The sequence below is a fragment of the Rhineura floridana genome, chromosome 4 (genome assembly GCF_030035675.1).
Source record: "Rhineura floridana isolate rRhiFlo1 chromosome 4, rRhiFlo1.hap2, whole genome shotgun sequence".
NCBI lineage: Eukaryota > Metazoa > Chordata > Lepidosauria > Squamata > Rhineuridae > Rhineura > Rhineura floridana.
The window spans coordinates 166,781,435-166,800,670 of record NC_084483.1 but is presented as its reverse complement, the minus strand read 5'-3'; the positions used below and the strand labels follow the sequence as shown (position 1 = coordinate 166,800,670).

Here is a 19,236-nt window from a genome sequence, read left to right as displayed (position 1 = left end):
TGAAAAGGAGAAGTAGAGCTGCGTGTCATCAGCATACTGATGGCAACGCACTCCAAAACTCCTGATGACCGCACCCAGAGGCTGCATGTAAATGTTAAAGAGCATAGGGGACAAAACTGACCGCTGAGGGACTCCACAATGGAGAGTCCAGGGTGTCGAGCAATGTTCCCGAAGCACTACCTTCTGGCGACGATCCGCCAAGTAGGAGCGGAGCCACTGCCAAGCAGTGCCCCCAACTCCGCGAGTCTCCCCAGAAGGATACCATGGTCAATGGTATCAAACGCCGCTGAGAGATCAAGGAGAATCAACAGAGTCACACTCCCCCTGTCCCTCTCCCGACAAAGGTCATCATACAGGGCGACCAAGGCTGTTTCAGTGCCAAAACCGGACCTAATTGTTTTTAATGCTGTGTTTTAAAATGGTTGTGACCTACTCTGGGACTTTTGGGTGAAGGATGGGTAATAACTGTTAGTAGTAGTAGTAGTGATAATAATAATAGCAGTAACAGTAGCAGCAGTAGTACTAGTATGTTAAGAGTGCTGAGAGTTGTTAGGAGACCCCTATTCCCCTCACATAGTTACAATTCCCAGAGTTCATCTATTCATCCAATATTGTGAAGGAGCAAATCTATCCATTTTCTCCACACCATGTCCAATTTTAAACACCTCTTTTATGTTCTTTGCCCCTTTACTTGCCTTTTAATCATTTAGTAAATAAACCTAAGTTCTCCTGGGTTTATTTTAAGAAGCAACTATCCCCACTGGAAAGTTTTAATTCCTGCAGCAAAGCAATCTAACACGCATCTTCCTCACACAATTCCATTTATACAATAACCAGACACTCTTGTTTGCTCACAGGTCAGTGGTAGAACATCTGCTTTGACTGCAAGAGGACCCAGGTTCAATCCCCTAACATCTCCAGGTACGGCCTTCTGGAATGCCCATTGTCTGAAACCCTGGAGAGTCACTCCCTGTGAGTATACGCACAATACCAAGCTAGATGGACCAGTGGTCTGACTTCCTAGATCCCTATGATCTAGGGCTAGCATCCACCCAAGTGCAGTTATGACCTGAGCAAATCAAAGTACTTGGAATTCTTGCCACTCTCCATGCTGCAAAATGCAGTCGCAGCTGCAGACTCTGTAATCTGCATTTACCAAAAGCTGCAAAAACTTTGTCTTAACCCCTTGACTGAATAAGAATCCTATTTCCTAGAGAAAGCAGCACAGTCACCAGCATTACCTGCTTCATCCTCAGCAAATGAGATGATGTATTTGCTATAAGAGCTGATCAGTCCTGGAAAAGCACAGGCTTTAGTGCTACCAATACAAATGTCTTGCTTCTTCCATTTATTTGTTCTCTCATCTTCCTGCAAAGCCATAAGTCGACTGGATGAAAAACAAAACCGTATGTTTTATGGTTTCATAGTTCTGCTGTAGCTTAGAAAAACTCTTGCTGATACATCCCTAGAAAGGCGAAACTAGATGGATCCATGACCTTAAACACAAGTCTTTCTCTTGGGCCTAAAATATTTTTGCTATTCTCCATTGCCATGGGCTGTTTGAACCCATATTATGACTAGGGATGAACAAATCTGTCAATTTCAGTTTCTCATTTTTCCAGTCTTAAATATAGTCCTCCACATTTTTGCAGCAATTTGCAATTTTTTTAAAAAAATCTCCATGAAAATACAGCTTGACTAATATGTACATTTTTGCCAGCAATTTTCCTTAGTATGATGCATTTTTGTTTATTATTTTCACAAATATATGCATTTTTGCACCTAATGTATGCATTTCTGAACACATTGTTTGGCTGGAGAACAACACTGCAAAATTCAGATAAGTGTGGATTTTGAAGAATAGCTGTGTTTTAGTCTGCATCTTGGTTCGAAAAGTGTGAATTCTGTAGTTTCTCATTAAAATGCAAACAAAACTGGATCCCCCCCCATCCCTAACATGCCTTGCAGAAGACAGTGTACAGGAGAGTGTGCTGTACATTCCTGCAATGCTGCAAACGCCACTTTTGTCTCTGACTGCTCCCACCATTGGCTGCAGCCCCCAACAGATTTTTCCATGTGTTAATGGCAGTTCATAGGAAAAGGTTCTCCACCCCTAATCTAAGCCATCAGTCTTCAACTTGGTGAGGCAGTAACCATTACTGGGTCACAACCATTATAAACTTATATGTTAAAAAACTCAGACATGACTCCCAAAATGCATATTTGGCCGAAAGGTGTGTCCTGTTTAATAAGACAACCATCTATTAAAAGCCTACTACCAGGGACAATCCTGGCTTGAAGAAAAAGTCCAGTACTAACTCCTTGTCATTTGGTAGAAAGAATTTGGCAAGCATAATCTTCTTAATGGACCACATTGAACTACAGTATAAAAAGCATGAGCATGTGGACACTCATCCAAGACAAACCAAAAATCAATATTCTGACATTGTATATAGGAACGTACCTACTCTAGTTAAATATTAATAGAAACAAGTTTGTTCCTTACCCGTTCATAAAATCACCAAAAATGTAGAGACCATTCAGGTTTGGAGACTGACACCCTCTATACACATACCCTCCAGTGACTGATTTTCCCACAGAATGGCTGTAGGCAAATATTGGAGGTATATCATCTGTTAGAACAGAGAAAGCACAATTAAAACTGTTGGATTATCTAAAAAGGACAGAGCCGTCATCTCTTGATGTGTTGTAAACCAAGAGCAAAATTGTTTTGAAAACAGATTGGGCAGACCTCCATTTGAAAGGCTGTCAGGGAACAACCCTCTATCTGAAGGAGTCCTTCATTCGAACAGCTATCTGGTCCAAGGGCAGTATTCACTTACTGTGTCCCATCAGAGCAAGGGTTTCTGCTTGCACAACGGGACTTCCTGCCTCCCCCCCTGCACACGCCCACCCCAGATCTGCTCCATGGGGTTGGGAGAGCCCCCAGAACAAATTTAGATGGTGCAGGGGAGGAGGGGGGAGAATGTTCCATTCCACAAGGGGAAATTCTTGTGCTGATGGAACAAGAGACTTAGCACTATGTTGAATTCCACCCCAAGTCTAGTTTAAAAATAAATAAGCATAAGAAGGAGAAGCAGGGGGCCTTGAAGCTACCAGTCACCAGTGAGCACCTGAACAGCAGGCTAAGCAGGTTCAGATCACCTGGCCACAGTCTTGCCCGCTATGGTGAGAAGCACAGTACTTCTGTTGAAATTATAGTAATTAATTTTATATTTGCATCTATACATATAAATTAGCCTATGCAAATTTTATGCAAAATCTGTCTTCTCTTTTTGGGTGATGCATTTCTTCTCTTTGGGTGATGCATAAGTGGCCACCCTAGCATTTGTCCAGAAAACCTAGTTAAATAAATACACCTTTAACTTTCATTAAATATTAGGAAGAGAGGTATGTATTTTAAAGTAGGGCCACAGGTTCCCCATCCCTGATATGGAGAGTTGTGAGGGGGAGAGGAAAAGCCTGAAACACCATTGTGGAAGTGCTGAAGGGTATAGGAGAACAGGGGGATTCAGGGTGCTGAGTCTGAAGAACTAAAAGTGGAAATGGCCTAGAATTTCCATTTAGTACCAGCCAAATGCTCCCTTGGATGAGAAAAATCTCACTCCTAGAGTCTGTAGCCCCTCGGATCTGACTGAAAACTCTCTCCTTCGCCGAGTACAATGATCAGTCGGCTCTGCATATGTGAAACCAATTCACTACAGGCTTATCTAGCACACTACAAACATATATTGGTTTTACACTGGTTTAATCGTCATGGTTCCCCAAGAATTATAGTCGGATGATGGTGCTGAGAATTCCGTTAGAGACCCCTTGGCCTTTGGGTTGAAGGACAATTCCTTGCAAGAGGGAAGGATTACTAAACCAGTTTGACTGTGTTGGAATGGATATGCCCCCAAAGCACATGTACAACCCTGTCTGTGGACCTTCCTGTGGCAAGTCCCTGAACTCCAGAACAAGAGAAAGGAACTGTAATGTGTGTGGCAGACCCATTCTTGATCCCAACTACGCCCTAGGTGGTTTCATAACTCGGAGGAAAGGAGGGATGCTTTGCTTGTGGAAGAGCCTCCTTAATCCAAGGCAGCATTTCAGGAAGTCCTGGGTTAGTCATAGTCCATTCCAGGACTCATACCAGCCTGAGGAGCACAGAAGGCATTTTAGAATGAAGTCAGAATTTCATTGTTGTTCTATGCAATGTTATAGTTCTATTTATTTATTTGCTAAACCTGCCCTGAATCCTAATTCTTATTCCTGGGAGTCCCAGGCCCCTTTGGGAACTAAGGGGCAAAGTATATATTATAACAGTCGTGATTAACCTGGTGCCATCCAGATGTTTTGTACCACAACTCCCATCAGCCCCAGCCACAATTTTCAGACTGGTTTAACAATCGATTCCTCTTCCCAGGAAACTCTGGGAAATGTAGCCTTACGAGGGGAAAGGAGATCTCCTAAGAACTCTCAGCAACCTTAGCAAACTATTTATTTATTTATTTATTTATTTATTTATTTATTTATTTATTTAATATCTGCCCTTCCTCCCAGAAGAAGCCCAGGGCCCAGTTCCCAGGATCCTTTGGGAGACACCATGACTGTTTAAGAGGTATACAAGTGCTTTAAATGTATGGTGTGAATGTGGCCTTAGTTAACCAAATACTGTACAAATAAGAGGCTTTTCCAGGAACCTACTAAAAATGACAAGTAACTTTTTTTACCTAAGGAGGAATTTTGACAAAGCTTGATGTCATAGCACTCAAAGCCTTCCTTAGCTCTCCAGCCATAGTTCCCGCCTTTAACAATTATATCCACTTCTTCAAACTTGTTCTGGCCAACATCACCACAGAATATTCTTCCCCTTCCTTTGTGAGTGAGTGGGTCACCTCTGTCCACAGAACAACGCCACATGTTCCTCACCCCATAGGCATAGACCTCCGGGAGAGCTTTAGGGTCCGAGGCAAAAGGATTGTCCAGGGGGATGCGGTAAGGTTTCCCAACAGAACTTCTTCCATCCACATTGATCCGCAAAACCTTTCCTAATAAACTACTCCTAAGAAGGAAATCAAGCCATAACACAATGATTAATGAAACTGGCAAAGAAAGAGAAACATACCAAGTTAAACCACCGATCTAGCCCAGTACTGTCTGCACTGACTGGCAGCAGCTCTCCAAGGCTTCAGACAGGGAACATTCCTAGTCCTACCCTAGAGATGCTGGGCGTTGAACCTGGGACCTTCTGCATGCAAAGCAGATGCTCTGCCACTACACTACGGCCCTTCCTCATGGGGAAGAGTACTGTTGCTCTCAGGTCCTGCTTTCAGGTTTCCCATAGGCATCTGGTTGGCAACTGTAAGAACAGGGTGTTGGGCTAGATGGGCCATTGGCCTGATCCAGCAGGCTCGTCTTATGTTCTTACAGACAAGTCAACATTATAATGAGGTAGAAATAGATTGTTGTTTTTCTTAATGACTTAGGCAATATTTGTACTGTTCAACTGGCAATTAATTAATTGCCAAGGGCTGTAATAGAGATTTGCTATGGTTTGGGATGGAATCTTGGTTTTCTTCCTAATTTCTCCATGAAGTTCTTTGAGGCCAGAAGGGTGAGATTTTAAAGCTCACACATTTGTTTATTTGAAAAATATTTATCCCACTTTATGAGGCCAAAGCGTCTCGTGGCAACTAGCATGTGAAGCCACATGGGGACAAGGCACAAGGGAGTGTGATTTGGAATGGAGAAACAGCGGACAGGTACCCTCTCTTTCTGCATCACGTCACTGTAAATTCACCTCTGCTGACGTTGTTTTTCTTTTATTTATTTATTTTAAAAGAGGGGCCTGAACTCTTTTGCATGTATTTGAGTGTAACATGTACTTTAGATAATCCCTTAGTCTGTATATGAAATGTAAATTGGTTTTAAACTAATCCCAAGATCTGCATTACACAGATGAAGACTCATGCAACATTTGCTACAGAGCAATAGAAGTGCAGAAGTGCATCCGCAGCATTTAGGGTGCTTCCAGACTGTTGTTATTTCTGGGTGGGATTCAATCACATACTGGCAATTCAGGTTGCACATTTAAAGCTGATATGGTGCCCTTGCACAACAAACCTATTTCCTCTAAAAATCAGACTTTTTATTTTTTATTGTGTACTAAATTTTGATATTCTCAGATTTGGGAACGAGATGTGTTGCAATAAACATTTGCAGATGTCATAGCTTCTAAATGGAATTTTGTGCTAAAATCAGTGGCCCTAATCTATTCACTGAATACTTATCAATACATTGGGTTATATTCAACTACCTTATACTCAGAGTAGACCTACTGAAATTAATAACCATGACTAACTTGGGTCCATTAATTTCAATGGATCTACTCTGAGTAAATGTTAGTTGTATACAACCCATTGATTGTAATGTGGATTTATTTAAAAGATGTGTATTGTATTTATCAAGGGAGATTACATAAAATATTTTTAAAAATCAATCCAGAGATAAAAAACAAGATAATCTAACAAAAAAGCACCCTTGAACTGAAATTATCAAACTAAGCAGCATTCTTTTAAAAGTATAATATGCTTTCAAAGGCAAACTGCACTGCCTCTTATATGTAATCAGCTCTTATTGGAGTTGGATATGCCTGTTGTCTCACTTACTTGTTCTGAGCATTCCCAAATTTACCAAAAGGGTCCCCAGCTTTCCCACCATCCCCTGTAAACAGGTACATGTAGCCATCCAGGCCAAAGAGGATCTGCCCTCCATTATGGTTTGCAGCTGGTTCTTCAATTTCTAAGAGGCTCCTGAAGAGAGAGCAAAAACAGAGTTCAGAAACCTTGGAAAAAAGCAGGGAAAAATACATCTCCATCCTTTGGATGAGATTCAAGCCTTACTAAGTTCAAAGATGTATTGCTGATTCAGTCAGTAGGCAGAAGTTCATCTTATCTACATAGGGCTTGGTGTTTCCCTTTTTCTAGACGAAGCAAAAAAGGACCTTAACATTATTTTGCTAAATTGATCCTTCTGCCAGCTCGATAGTCAATGTCTTAAGTGCAGAATTGGCATTCCAACTTGACCTCCCAGGAGATAAACTAGATCAGAATGTGTTGCATCTGTCAGCATATATGCATCAGTACTTATGGGCAGGAAGTCTATTACTGGCTTTGTTTTGATGCACGATACTTCTTCTGTGAATGGGCAATCACCCATGATAGACTACACAGCATGTTCCGGTTCTAAGCCACAACAGGAAATCCAGACATCAGATCAGCACAACTACTAGATGCGGGATCATTGTCTGTGTAAGGTCTTTCTGCATCACACCATTCCTGTTTTGTAAGACACTTTGTGATATCTCTTTCCTGCTTCCAGGCCAGGCACATCTTGAAGTGACAGCAACTGGACATGATTGGAGGACTACTCAAAATAAGGCCTCAAGAAGCTCCTGATTTAGGAGACACTGTGGTCTGATAAATGATGAATTAAGCTTGGTGCTGCTCTGGACTCTAGGCCTTGCATGGCAACAGGAAAAAACGCCAAATTTTTAAAAAGCCAACTTCTTGATGCACAGGGAGAGTGTGCTCCTGATTCTTCCTCTGAATCACCATTTTGAATTCAAGCCAGCCATGCAAAGGAAAAAAAACTTCTTTGATTCACTGACTTGAATTTAAAATGGTGATGTAAAGGATCATCTTCTGCAAGTATGGCTCAAGCTGCACCTACAAAGAAAAAAAAAGTTCCTTTGGAGCATCTGACATTATTGTGATGTTAAGTGACTGAAAAATGGGCGGCCCTGCCTCCCGTCAAAATGGCCTGTGGAGGAGCTAGGGTATTGGTTGATACAACTGGTGGCTCAGGAACCCCCAATTGCCCATGCCCTGGCATAAAGTGGATGGGTGATACCAAAGGAATAAAGGGAGAAGAAGTAAAACACCACCCAGAAGAGAAGGTCATATATGGATGAAAAAAATAATGCTGCAGTCCTATGAACACTTACCTGAGAATGAGCTCTGTTGAAGGCAGTGGGATCAGACTGCATAAGTAAGCCCCATGTCATAGGTTGAAGCTGAAACTAGGTTTCAGGTTGAAAAAAACTGAAGACTCTAGTCTAGAGAGACCTATGGCATGTACACGAGTGGCTTAAAACATGGTGGTCATTCCCCCCCGTTTCAAGTCGCTTTTGCACATTGCTGTACTCATCAAAGACAGAATGTGAATGTATTCACCTGATGTGCATTACCTGTTTGGTTTTCCTGCCCCTGCACACACACACCCGCACTCCTATTCATGAAGCTGTCATCTGCACATGCACACTCATCTGCACATTACTCAGCATCTGTGCATGTGCAACGGCTGTCTCAATTGTATACACGTGGCTTAAGTGAATGTGGCTTATGTTTTCCATTGGATTGAAGCTGATTTAAAAACGCATCAAACAGCAGTATTCCTCAAGAAACTACAGGATCGATATGGATTGTGGCTAATGCGTACGTGGCTTCAGAAACTAGCAGTGCAAGTGCACTGGGTGCAGACTAAACAACGAGTACACAGTCTAAGGTTCAAATCCTACATCTGCCATAGATGCATTATTTTATTATGGAGAGCACAGCAGTGCTTAGCCCTTCAGTTCTCATCCTCGCCACTCACACCTCTCTATAAAATCATCCCTTCCCTTGTTTAGTGGCAGACAAAATAAATCAAGTCTATTTACAGGTTGTGATTTGTACAGATCACAGAATTCAGTGTTTTTTTGAAGTCCAGTTGGCTTTATTTTAACACAAAGTATACATGACCTTGGTTACTGTCTTTCATCCTAACCTATCCCACAAGGTTGCTATGAGGATTGAATGAAAAAACTCACCCGAAGTCCTTGGGAGAAAGCAGGAAAGATACTCTAATGAAGAAGAAAGCTTGGGGAAAATGTTACCTTTCTGTGCTTGCATCAGCCTTGTTGAGATCTGATATGGAGACCCTTAGCTCACTGATCCTTATTTTCTCCACCTTTTTCTTATCCTGGTAGGAGTAATAAATGTAGAATTTCCCATTGTCTTTGTATTTGGGGTGGAAGGCCATCCCGAGGAAACCTCTCTCATCTCCTAACCAGGGGGTAGTCAGCACCAAGTTCTTAATATCTAGAAAAGGCTCTTCCAGTCGACTTCCATCTGGAAGATAGACCCAAATAATGCCCACCTGCTCAGCCACAAACATGCGATGGGTGTTGTCATTAGCGTGCACCATCAGCACTGGGTTCCTCAGCCCATTGGCCACCTCTATTAGACACAGCTGAAGGCAGCCTTTCTTGTCCTCCACCACAGAGCCCAGCTTATGGTTGAGATCTGTGTTCTTCAGCACATCAGGGAAGCAATAGTCTTGATCTTGGATGTTGAGCAGATTGCAGAAGCGGGTCTTGTTCCTCTCACAGCATTCTTGGATGTGCTTGTCGTCAGTAAGCAACGTGATTGCAGAACGGCAGTAGAGGTGGAACTCCGAACAATAGTCAGAGCAAAGGCCAGGGAGGTTCCGCAGTGGCATCTGAGAATTCTCTGCATCATAGAGATGAGCCGCATAGGGTGAGCATTCCTGTTAAACGGTTAAAAACATTCTGTCGGCTCTGAAATTGGCCCCGTCTGTGTGCTTGCTGCTGTACCACTATACCTGCTCAACCGGTACATTTATGAGCAGATTATTACAAAGACACCTCTCTGCTGGATCAGACCAGAGGCCTTTCTAATCTAACATCCTGTTTCCCACCAGATGCCTATAGGAAGCTCACATGCAGGACATGAGGGCAGTGGTCTTCTCCCACAGGCATTACCCAGCAACTGGTACTCAGATTCAGCATGATGCCTCTGATCCTAAAGGTAGCATAGAACTATCACTATTATTAGTCATTGATAGCCTTATCTTCCATGGATTTGTCTGTTCTCCTTTCAAAGTTGTCTAAGATGTGGTGGTGGTTGGTGGCCACCCCGTCTTCTGGAGACAAACTCCATAGTTTAACTATGTCTGAAGAAGTACATCCTTTTGTCACCCACTAAAGATTGCCCTAAACTTCCTGCAGCTAGGGGAATAGCAGGCTGATGTATATTACTTTAGGACCCAAGGAAACTAAACCATGAAGTTATTAGAGAAATGCTGTGGAGAGTTCATTTAAAATGAGTTGCTTTGAAAACATTAGTCACCTCACCACATACAAAAATGTCAAAACATAGGAGGAACTGTGGATCCATGTAGCTCAAGATAGTCTGCACTGATTGGCAGCAGCACTTCAGGATTTCAGAGGGAAGTAGCCTTTCCCAGCTCTACCTGGAAAGATGCTGGGGGTTGATCCTGCGACTTTCTGAATAAAGAGCGCATACTCTGTCACTGAGCTGCCATCTATGAGTTAAATTAATGTGCAACAGTGTCAGGAGAAAGAATAAGATAGAAAGATAGAAATAACTATTATCCTTGGGAGGCTAAACAAAAGTAAGACTTGAGTCATATTGGGACTTCTGCTGAGTGCACTGTGTGCCCATCCTGAGTATTCTTTAAAGTGTCTCACAGTTCAGAAGCCTTTGCAAAACAGTGCATGTTGCCTAGTGTCTTCAGTGGGAGGAAATTCTGGGATAATGCACAGCATGAGGAACAAAATACTCTAGCATAGGAGCAGGGCATTATGAGAAGGATGTGTGTGTGTGTGTATACACACACATATATTGTGGTGCACTGCGCAGCAACCACAAGATTTGATTTGTATCTGTAGGATTTGGAAGCAGCCTGATCTGTTGAGGATCCACTCTGTATCACTCTGATTTGTTTTATTATTCTTGTTCAAATCTGATCTGTTAGATCCAAAGCTTTGTTTCACCCCCATTGGCTATAATTGAGAATCTAAAAATGGATATAACTTTGTTTCCATTTTACATAAATGGATGGAATTTATAGGCAAAGAAGGTCTTCCAAAGTGGATTAAGCCTGCCACATTTCAGGCAGTGGGGAGGATGGGACAGTGCAAATGCACTAGCAGGAGCACCAAATGTGCCACCCCTCCCTCTCCCCCTCTCAGTAAGCAGCAGCTACCCATCTGCTAGGAAATTAGTGTATCAGCTCTGTCCCAAATGGTGAACCACTTCTGACTTCAGGGTAGCATGTCTGCTGGTTGTCTCCCCAGTTATCCTCACAACCAGCACCCTGTGAGGTAGGCTATATAAGAAAATGCCTTATATGAAGTCAGACTATTTGTCCAACTAACCCAGCATACTGGTTTCCACCATTTCAAGCATGGCCTGTTACCTGATCACTTTAAATGGAGCTACCAGGGATTGTACTTGACTTGAGGCCTTCTGCATACCACGGAGTCCCCTGAGAGCTTAGGCTGAGAAAAAGAATGAGTGGTCCAAGTTCACCCCATGAGTGAGTGGAGACTTGAGCTGAATGCTAGCCAAACACTTTACTACTGCCCAACGCTGGCTCTGTCTTGTGCAGCTACTCCTGGCACAGCAGTTTTTCTATGGAAAGGGATGTGCTATTCCACCTACAAGAGCAGCCTTTGCCAACTTGGTGCCCTCCAGAAATTTTGTATTATATCTCCCATCAGCCTCAGCAACACACAGCTATGCTGGCTGGGACTGGGAGTTGTAGTCCAAAACATCAGGAGAGCACCAGGTTGGCAAAGGCTATACTCAAGCCACAGGCACAGCTGGCATAGTTTACAGGTGCAGAGTCCAAAAGGATACGTAAAGACTTTCCTTTTGTCCAGGAATTTTAGATAGTAGATGGGTATTTTTTTAACTGCATTTTATTCTGTTTTTAGCTTTGGGTTTTTATTTTGCTTTTTCAAAAAATTTTTTGTGATTTGTTAGGTTTCTTTGTAGGTTTCAAACTGCATTTATATGTTGTGTGAATTTTATTCACACTTTTGTACACTGCCCTGGATGCTTTTGATAAAGGGCAGTTAAAATATTTTAAATAAATGAATAGCTTAGATTCCACCTTTCATTTCTTTTAAAGTCAGAACTCAATAGAATTAGTGTTAACATGTGAACAAACACATATTTCTTTTGAGGAACAACATTAAATCTTCAGTGCTCGATCTACTACACTAAAGTGCAGTTTAACAATGTACTCTCTGACAAGTGGAGCTGTTTTGCCCCAGCATTAAGTCTGGTTCCTACATTCCCTCCCCCCTCTTCACAGTCCAAACTTTGTCCCTGTAGGGGCTCTCTTTCAAAGAATGCAGGCAACCTCCATTGTGGTTAAAAATGCCTGCGGCTGAGACATTCCATAGGGTCTACATAACAGTTGCTAGGATTAAGCCGCCTTACAGTAAAAGCCTGGCTCATCTGTTTCTTTCCCCTCATCTATGTGAGATTGCAAATTGAGTGGGTGTTCTGCTAATTGTTCCAACTTCTGCCTAAGTGAAGTACTAAGACTTTAGGTCCCTATTGCGTCTACTATTTTGTAATGATTTCCTTTCCCTATTTTCCCTCTCTGAAAAGTTGTTTCCACATAATCTTTAATCCACAGCTATGCAAAATTAGATGCTGTCCCAAAATGACAATTGCTCATGCTGTGCAACTGACATGAGCAGGACCAGCTTAAGAATCTTTGCTGCCTAGGCCCCTCCAACTGCCCCCTGCCCCTTGCCATCTGCCACATATATCAAGGTACATAGTACCCAAGGACAAATCAATATATTTTGGCACCTGAGACTGAAAATAAGACAGGCACCTCTCCCCTTTCCTGGCAATAAACATCCAATAAGCAATTAAATAACTAACCATCTGCTGCCCTTTCATGACACCCAAAATCAGCTGCCTGAGGCAGCCACCGCAATCTATCCAATGATGGTGCTGGCCTTAGCACTTAAAACGTCATTCTCTTGGTCTCAAGATGAGTAGAATTTTTCACTGGAAATCTTTACATAATAATATGTTTCAGCGCCTTGGACAGCTCCTTGAAACTTTGGACTAAAACCTGGAACGGATTCACTGCCCCACTGACATCAGAGCCAACAGCCTCCGCCGATCAAAACAATCCAACACTGGGAGCCCTTACATGCATACACTGTTCTAGAAGTGGTGCCATCAAGACAGGACTTTGAGGCAGATGTCTGGGGGCCCCATCAGCAGAATGAACAGAAGGGCCCATCAATGTTGACAGACCATAAACCTAGTAAAACACATTTTGAATGAAGTAACCCATTACCATCTTGAAGAGGTATAAGACCTTTAAGTCCTGAGTAAAAATATTTAACTGCACCACATGTGTCTAGAATGCAATTAATTTTCCCACCAAGATTGTTTTCATCTTCTTTAGGTATCTTCATTTCTCTCCTGCTCCACAGCATTCCACATTTAAGAATTACAGGTTTCTCATGGCTGCCAAATTTTATTTTTAAAAAACAAAATTCTGAACAAGCGGCTTCATGTTGATTTCACAGTCTTAGCAGTGTTGCCCCTTAAAGAAGACATATTCAGTCCACCCAGATAATATTTTAGGACTAAGAAAGCTCAGCTGGCAAAATATTAAGTGTTTGCCTGGTGTGTGTTTTGGCTGCTTTGCGCTGGCAGGCAGTAGTGAATCACTGACCTCCATGACTCACTTGAAAAAGGGAACCCTTTCTGCCCATAAATCAGCAGATAGGCAGGATGCCAACAGGAGTTGCATGCTTAGCTCATTGTTCTTCACACACTCTGGTCTGCTGCTCCCTTCAGCCAGATGGGCAGCCTCAACTAGAGAGCAGGGCAGAGGGGGGGGGGAACTAAGCAGCTGAGGCTAGAGGGAGGCTGTTCCAAAGGCATGAATGCCAGCTGTTTGATCTGAGGCTGCTTTCAAAACTGCAGCTTTCCAGGGTACCAGGCAGGAGCACAATCTAAACATCCTTCATGGCATCTGGGAATCAAAACACTGAGGTCCACAGGCCAATTTTGCTTAGTCCTGCATAAGAATGCGCATTGCTGCCCAGTCCGTCTGCATTTATTTGCAAAGCAAATGGAAGACACACTTCTCTTTTTGTTCTGAACCTCAGACACAAAATGGTTAGTTTGATCACCTTTCCAGCAACAGAATGCAACACTGCTGCTTTATTTGATCTAGATTATCACTATGATTTTTTTGGTAGCCCCTACTGACATCCAAACTGCTTTACTGTTTATACGGAGGGTCACAACCACCTTGCAGGGAGGCTTAAGACTCACCCAAGGAGGCCTGGCCAGTTATGCAGGAAGGAGACAGTAGTTTTTGAGGGAGTCAAAAGTGATTTTGCTTCTCATTATGTACACATATATTTCTTTTGTCACACTTTTGCTGCTGTTCAAACTGGTTTTGTAGGTTTCTGAACCAATATTAAAAACCTGTGCAAAATCTGTTTAATGGGATTAAAAGTAGTATAAATAAACAACTCACAAGCAGTGATCACTCTTCCATGCTGGCTTCAAATTCTTGGCAAAAAGACAGTCATTAGTCTCTCTCTCTCCTGCCTTAACTTCATGTGTGAAGAGGGATGTGGAACAGGGATGTGAACCTTGGTTTCCCACATAACAATAGCCAGAATTTCACCCACTGAATCGCAGTGATTTAAATGTGTTTTAAAGAATTACTTAGATTATACAGCTTGATATCTGAATACTAAGCAGATATATGGAACTAATCAATGAAGTATGATCTTCATCCCCACTAAACAACATCACATTATCTTTTTAATATAAATATCAATTTGCCTGTGGGAAAGGTGCTGCTGATGGATTCCTTTGTAGCTGCAGATGCAACCCCCTTAAGCTTTGTTAAATTTCTGTTCCCCGTCTTCCCTCATTCTCAAAAAGCCCATGACAATTAAGTTCATATCAATGGTACATTATGAAGGTTATAACCCCACTGCCTTACCTGGCATACGATATCTTTGATATATCCTCCACACAATTTGTGGGCCTGGGGATCAATATAATCCATGATCTCCCAGTATCTGGCTGCAATGGTATTATCCTTGTCCTGGTCACAACAGCCAAAGGTCTCATAGGCAGAGCAGAACTCCAGGTGGAACGGAGGCTGGAAAGGAGGGCCATAATCAAGGCACTGAGGGTGTCCCAAGAGTAACTTGCCTTGGCCCAACACAATAAAAGAGACACCAATGAGAAAATTTAAAGAAGAGCAGGAAATCCAGGGGCCATTGCTCTTAAGGGAGCTCACAGTAGTTTTTTTCTCTGGAGGTTTCTTGAGGGCAGACAAGATGTGACCACCTTGAAGATTAGAGTTATTCATCTTGCGAGCTTTGAAGCATCCCAACCAGGTCCAGCACACAGCTCAATGTTTGCTCAAGGTTGCTTGCATACACTCCCTCTCTCTCCCATTAAGTTTACTATTGGTGAGCTGAGAAGCTACCCTTCAGACCGCCTCTGCTTTTCCACGCCTCACACTGCAGAATCCTCCCCCCTTCCCTTTTGCAATTTTCTCTGATCCCTCTGACAGAGAGAGGCAGATGCCACCCAGTAATATACACTAGTGTGGGTAGAAGAGATTCAGAAATTATGTATAAATTACAACTGCTGAAGTCATTCTATAATATCTGGTTGATAGCTATAGAAAATGATCATTTTTCCCGTTTGAAAAGCTCAAGACTCCAAAGCTCAGCAAACATCTGGGAAGGAAGATGAATCATTTCTATCCATTACGTACCCACTCTAATTTACTTGAATGTAGTCAAACTGAGATCAGGTTCTACAGAAATTAACTAGGATTTTCCCTCTGCCAAATCATAAGCATGTTGAGGGTGGGGGCAGGAAGGATTTTGATAACCAGCAATTCAGAATAGTGCTTGCTTCCCACTACAACTTCACTGGATTCACATTAATTCAATTCATTCACCCACTTAATAATATTTTAAATGACAAGAGTGTAACAGTTTGACTGCTTGCAGCCCACCTGCCGACACTCTTCTTTGCCAAACAGGATGCAGAGTGGGTTGCTTTCATGCTTTTAATACATAAAAATAATAGTAACAACAAGAGTATTTATATCCCTTTCATTCCAGAAACAATGGATAGGCTGACTCTGCTCAAAACGTATTTAAAAATAGTAAAAAAGCAGAGCTTGGAAGATTACTTTTAAAAAGTAATAAATTACAGTTATAGTTGCATGGCCCCAAAAAAGTAGTAATTACCATTACAATTATAATTGCTCTGAAAGTAACTGATTACTTTGCTTTTCCTCAAAAGTAATTGCTACAATTACATTTTAGTTACTTTTTTTAAAAAAATTGCCTACAAGGTGCTGGCCTTGGCGGCTGCACATCTAAATAGCCTAAAACAACATTAAAAATAAGCACACGCACACAGGGTAGTAGAATAATTTTTTTTATCCATAAGATTAACAGAATGGCATAACAGAATCTCACATCCCCTCACCCCACACCCAGCAATGATGATACCCCAACACACAGTTTTTGCATATATATATATTGCCTCCAGCTCTTTTCTCTTTCCACTCCTATCAATTTTTAAACAATTGTTTTCTCCACGCCATCTCGCTCTCCACCTCCTCCCTCGTTGCTTCTTAAGCACCCATAGAGCATGAAGGAAGAACAATGCTGCACAGAAGCCCAATTTGAAGCACATGATTTTTATTCACAAATCAGAGGAGCAGAAGACTTCCCCTGCTCCCCCCCAAGTAATGCACAAAAGTATTGCTGGAAACATTACAATTACTCCTCAAAAGTAATGAAGTTACTACTCGTTCTATTACCAGCAAAATGTAATGAGGATACCCACTCGTTACACAAAAAAGTAATAAATTACAAGTAATTTGTTACTTGTAACTAGTTACTTCCAAGCTCTGCAAAAAAGGCATTTGAGTGTTGTGATGTAAATTCAGTGCCCTATGGCTTCATACACCAGTGGGATCTAGGATAGTGATCTAAGATACTGAACTGATCAGATGGCCATACAGAGAGGTAGTAATAAACACATGGCAACAGTAAAATATGAAGTAAAGCAGTAACTGAGAGTTCAGTTGACAAACAAAAGCACAATGTGCTTTTCTGTTCAGGCTTTCCAGTTACTTTCTCTGTTGCACGCACCAGCGTTTTGTTACAGCTCCATATCTGGAATGTAGTTCAGTGGCAGAACACATACATTGCATGCAGGAGGGTCTAAGTTCAGTCCTTGGCATTTGGGGGTACGACGGTAGCTGTCTGTCACTGTAGGCAATATAATATATGGACTAATTGTATGACTTAGTACAGGGCAGCTTCCTCTGTTCCAGGGCCTCCTTCAGAGCTTGTTGGTGTTCCACTTTAAGAATTACTGGCTTCTGGTGTCCGATTGCAAAAGGTCACCGTGACCCCTGCAAAGGTTTGATAAATGCTGTTTTTAAGGGGAAAAACATACAAACACAGACAAGCAAAACATCTGCCAGTGAGGAAAACTTCACCAAGGAAGTCTGGGAAAAACTCCTACAATACAGGTTCATCCAGTTTTGTGCGAGGGAAAAGACTGACTTTTATTCCACACCATGATGCTGGCTTACACCAGAATGGACTAGCTCATCATTGTCTATCTGACTGGCAGCAGCTTCCCAGGGTGTCAGGTAGGATCCCCCCCCCATCACTTGTTACTTGAGTGACTCTTAACATGAGATGCCAGGGATATAACATTGGACCTTTTGCATGCAAGCTGTCACACAGCTATGCTCCTTCTCCAAATTAAAAGGACAGTCTACATACTAACATCAGTCCCACTTATACGCTGCCTAAATGAGCCTCTTTGTGGCAACCTTTTTATATATAAATGAAGCAGCTGTACTGTTGTAAGACACCTTCCCATGCAGTTGGGGCTTACTGCACAGACAGTCTCCAAACCATTGCAAGCCACTGTGAGGAATGCTCAAGTGATGGACAGGGCTGGCCCAAGACATTGATACCCACCCCCCTATTATACATACAGAAGCCAGCTGGACTGGCAGCTGGCTTCAATTTTAAACTGTAGGGAGGAGGAACAATGCCCTCTGCCACATGGGAACAGGCTAGCTTGGGGGCACAGGGCAGGCTGTGTGAGTCACACAGCTCTGCCCTTCCAATATCTTGCCTTTTCCCATACTCCAGCATCCATCCAAGGTGGCTGCCTCAACTCTGCCCAATGGAAGGGGCTTCCCTGGTGATCCCAGAATAATAGAGTTGGAAGGGGCCTATAAGGCCATCGGGTCCAACCCCCTGCTCAGTGGAGGAATCCAAGTTATAATGATGGAGATCTTCACTCTTCACATGGCAGCTACTGCACCCACCCTGCAGCTACTCTTGTATATAGCCTCCACATGACTGATTGCACAGTATAGACTGGCTGATGGAAATCCAGTGCTAATGTGAACTGCAGGTGGACTGAGAAGCTGCTCACACAGAAGAAATCTTTCCCCAAAGAACTGCTAGAGGCTGAAGCTTACTGGCAAAATCAAAAGGATGTGCAGATATCTACAAACTCACCCATCAGTGTCTACTGCCCCCAATCCTCTTGTGAGAAGGATGCCCAGCAGCACATATACCATTCTTGAGCTGCCACTTAACACCCGTGTCCTGCTAGGTGTTGCTGAACTACAACTCCCAGCATCCCTGGCCACTGGCCATGGTTGCTAGGGCTGATGGGAGTTGTAGTTCAGCAACATTTGCAGGGCCACAGGTCCCCCACTCCTGAACCATAGATTGGAGAAACTAAGAGCGGTCAGAAATCTCCTCTGTAGTTTCTTAACTTCTCCACAGCCCTATACAAATAAGATCAGTCTCTGCTTCTTCCCTAAGTCCTGGGTGCATGCCGGACAAGCACAAATAGAAGATGACTAAGGCAATATATGTGGGCATATGTGGTATCATCATGTTATCATTTTGTTATCATCATGAGCTTTTTATGGAATAAATTCCATGAGACAGAACAGGTTAACAACATAGTTAGAATTGTTGGGGTATTTTATTCAGAGTTCCAGCATAAGATACAGTGCCAGGGAATACTTGGTAAATGTCAGTTATAGCTAAGACAACAGTTGTTAATCTGCAAAGGGAAAACAATTACATGCATTTTGACTACGCTTGATATCCACATATCTGATCCATCTACTGAGATAAAGTGGCCCAATGCTGAAAGGTTGTTTTTTGACACCTTCATGGTCAGATGTGATAAAAGAATCATGTGCAGAAGCTCCTGATGCTAGATCCACAGGGTAATAACAGCATTTTAGGGAGGTTTAGATTGGCGAAATAAAGAA

The 19,236-nt window shown here is 42.5% G+C and overlaps 1 protein-coding gene across 2 annotated transcripts in view; it reads right to left on the bottom strand.

Moving 5' to 3' along the window:
- The window catches only part of HHIPL2 (HHIP like 2), a 36,806-nt gene extending 21,477 nt beyond the window's left edge, over window positions 1–15,329 (bottom strand). For both annotated transcript variants that reach the window (XM_061626438.1, XM_061626439.1), the window contains exons 1-6: window positions 14,878–15,329; window positions 8,939–9,591; window positions 6,672–6,815; window positions 4,734–5,065; window positions 2,507–2,633; window positions 1,242–1,387 (exon numbers count right to left, since the gene is read on the bottom strand). In XM_061626438.1, coding sequence (XP_061482422.1) covers window positions 1,242–1,387; window positions 2,507–2,633; window positions 4,734–5,065; window positions 6,672–6,815; window positions 8,939–9,591; window positions 14,878–15,252 — 1,777 coding nt within the window. In that variant the 5' untranslated portion in view covers window positions 15,253–15,329. The remainder of the gene's footprint in view (window positions 1–1,241; window positions 1,388–2,506; window positions 2,634–4,733; window positions 5,066–6,671; window positions 6,816–8,938; window positions 9,592–14,877) is intronic.
- Window positions 15,330–19,236: the final 3,907 nt, after the last annotated feature.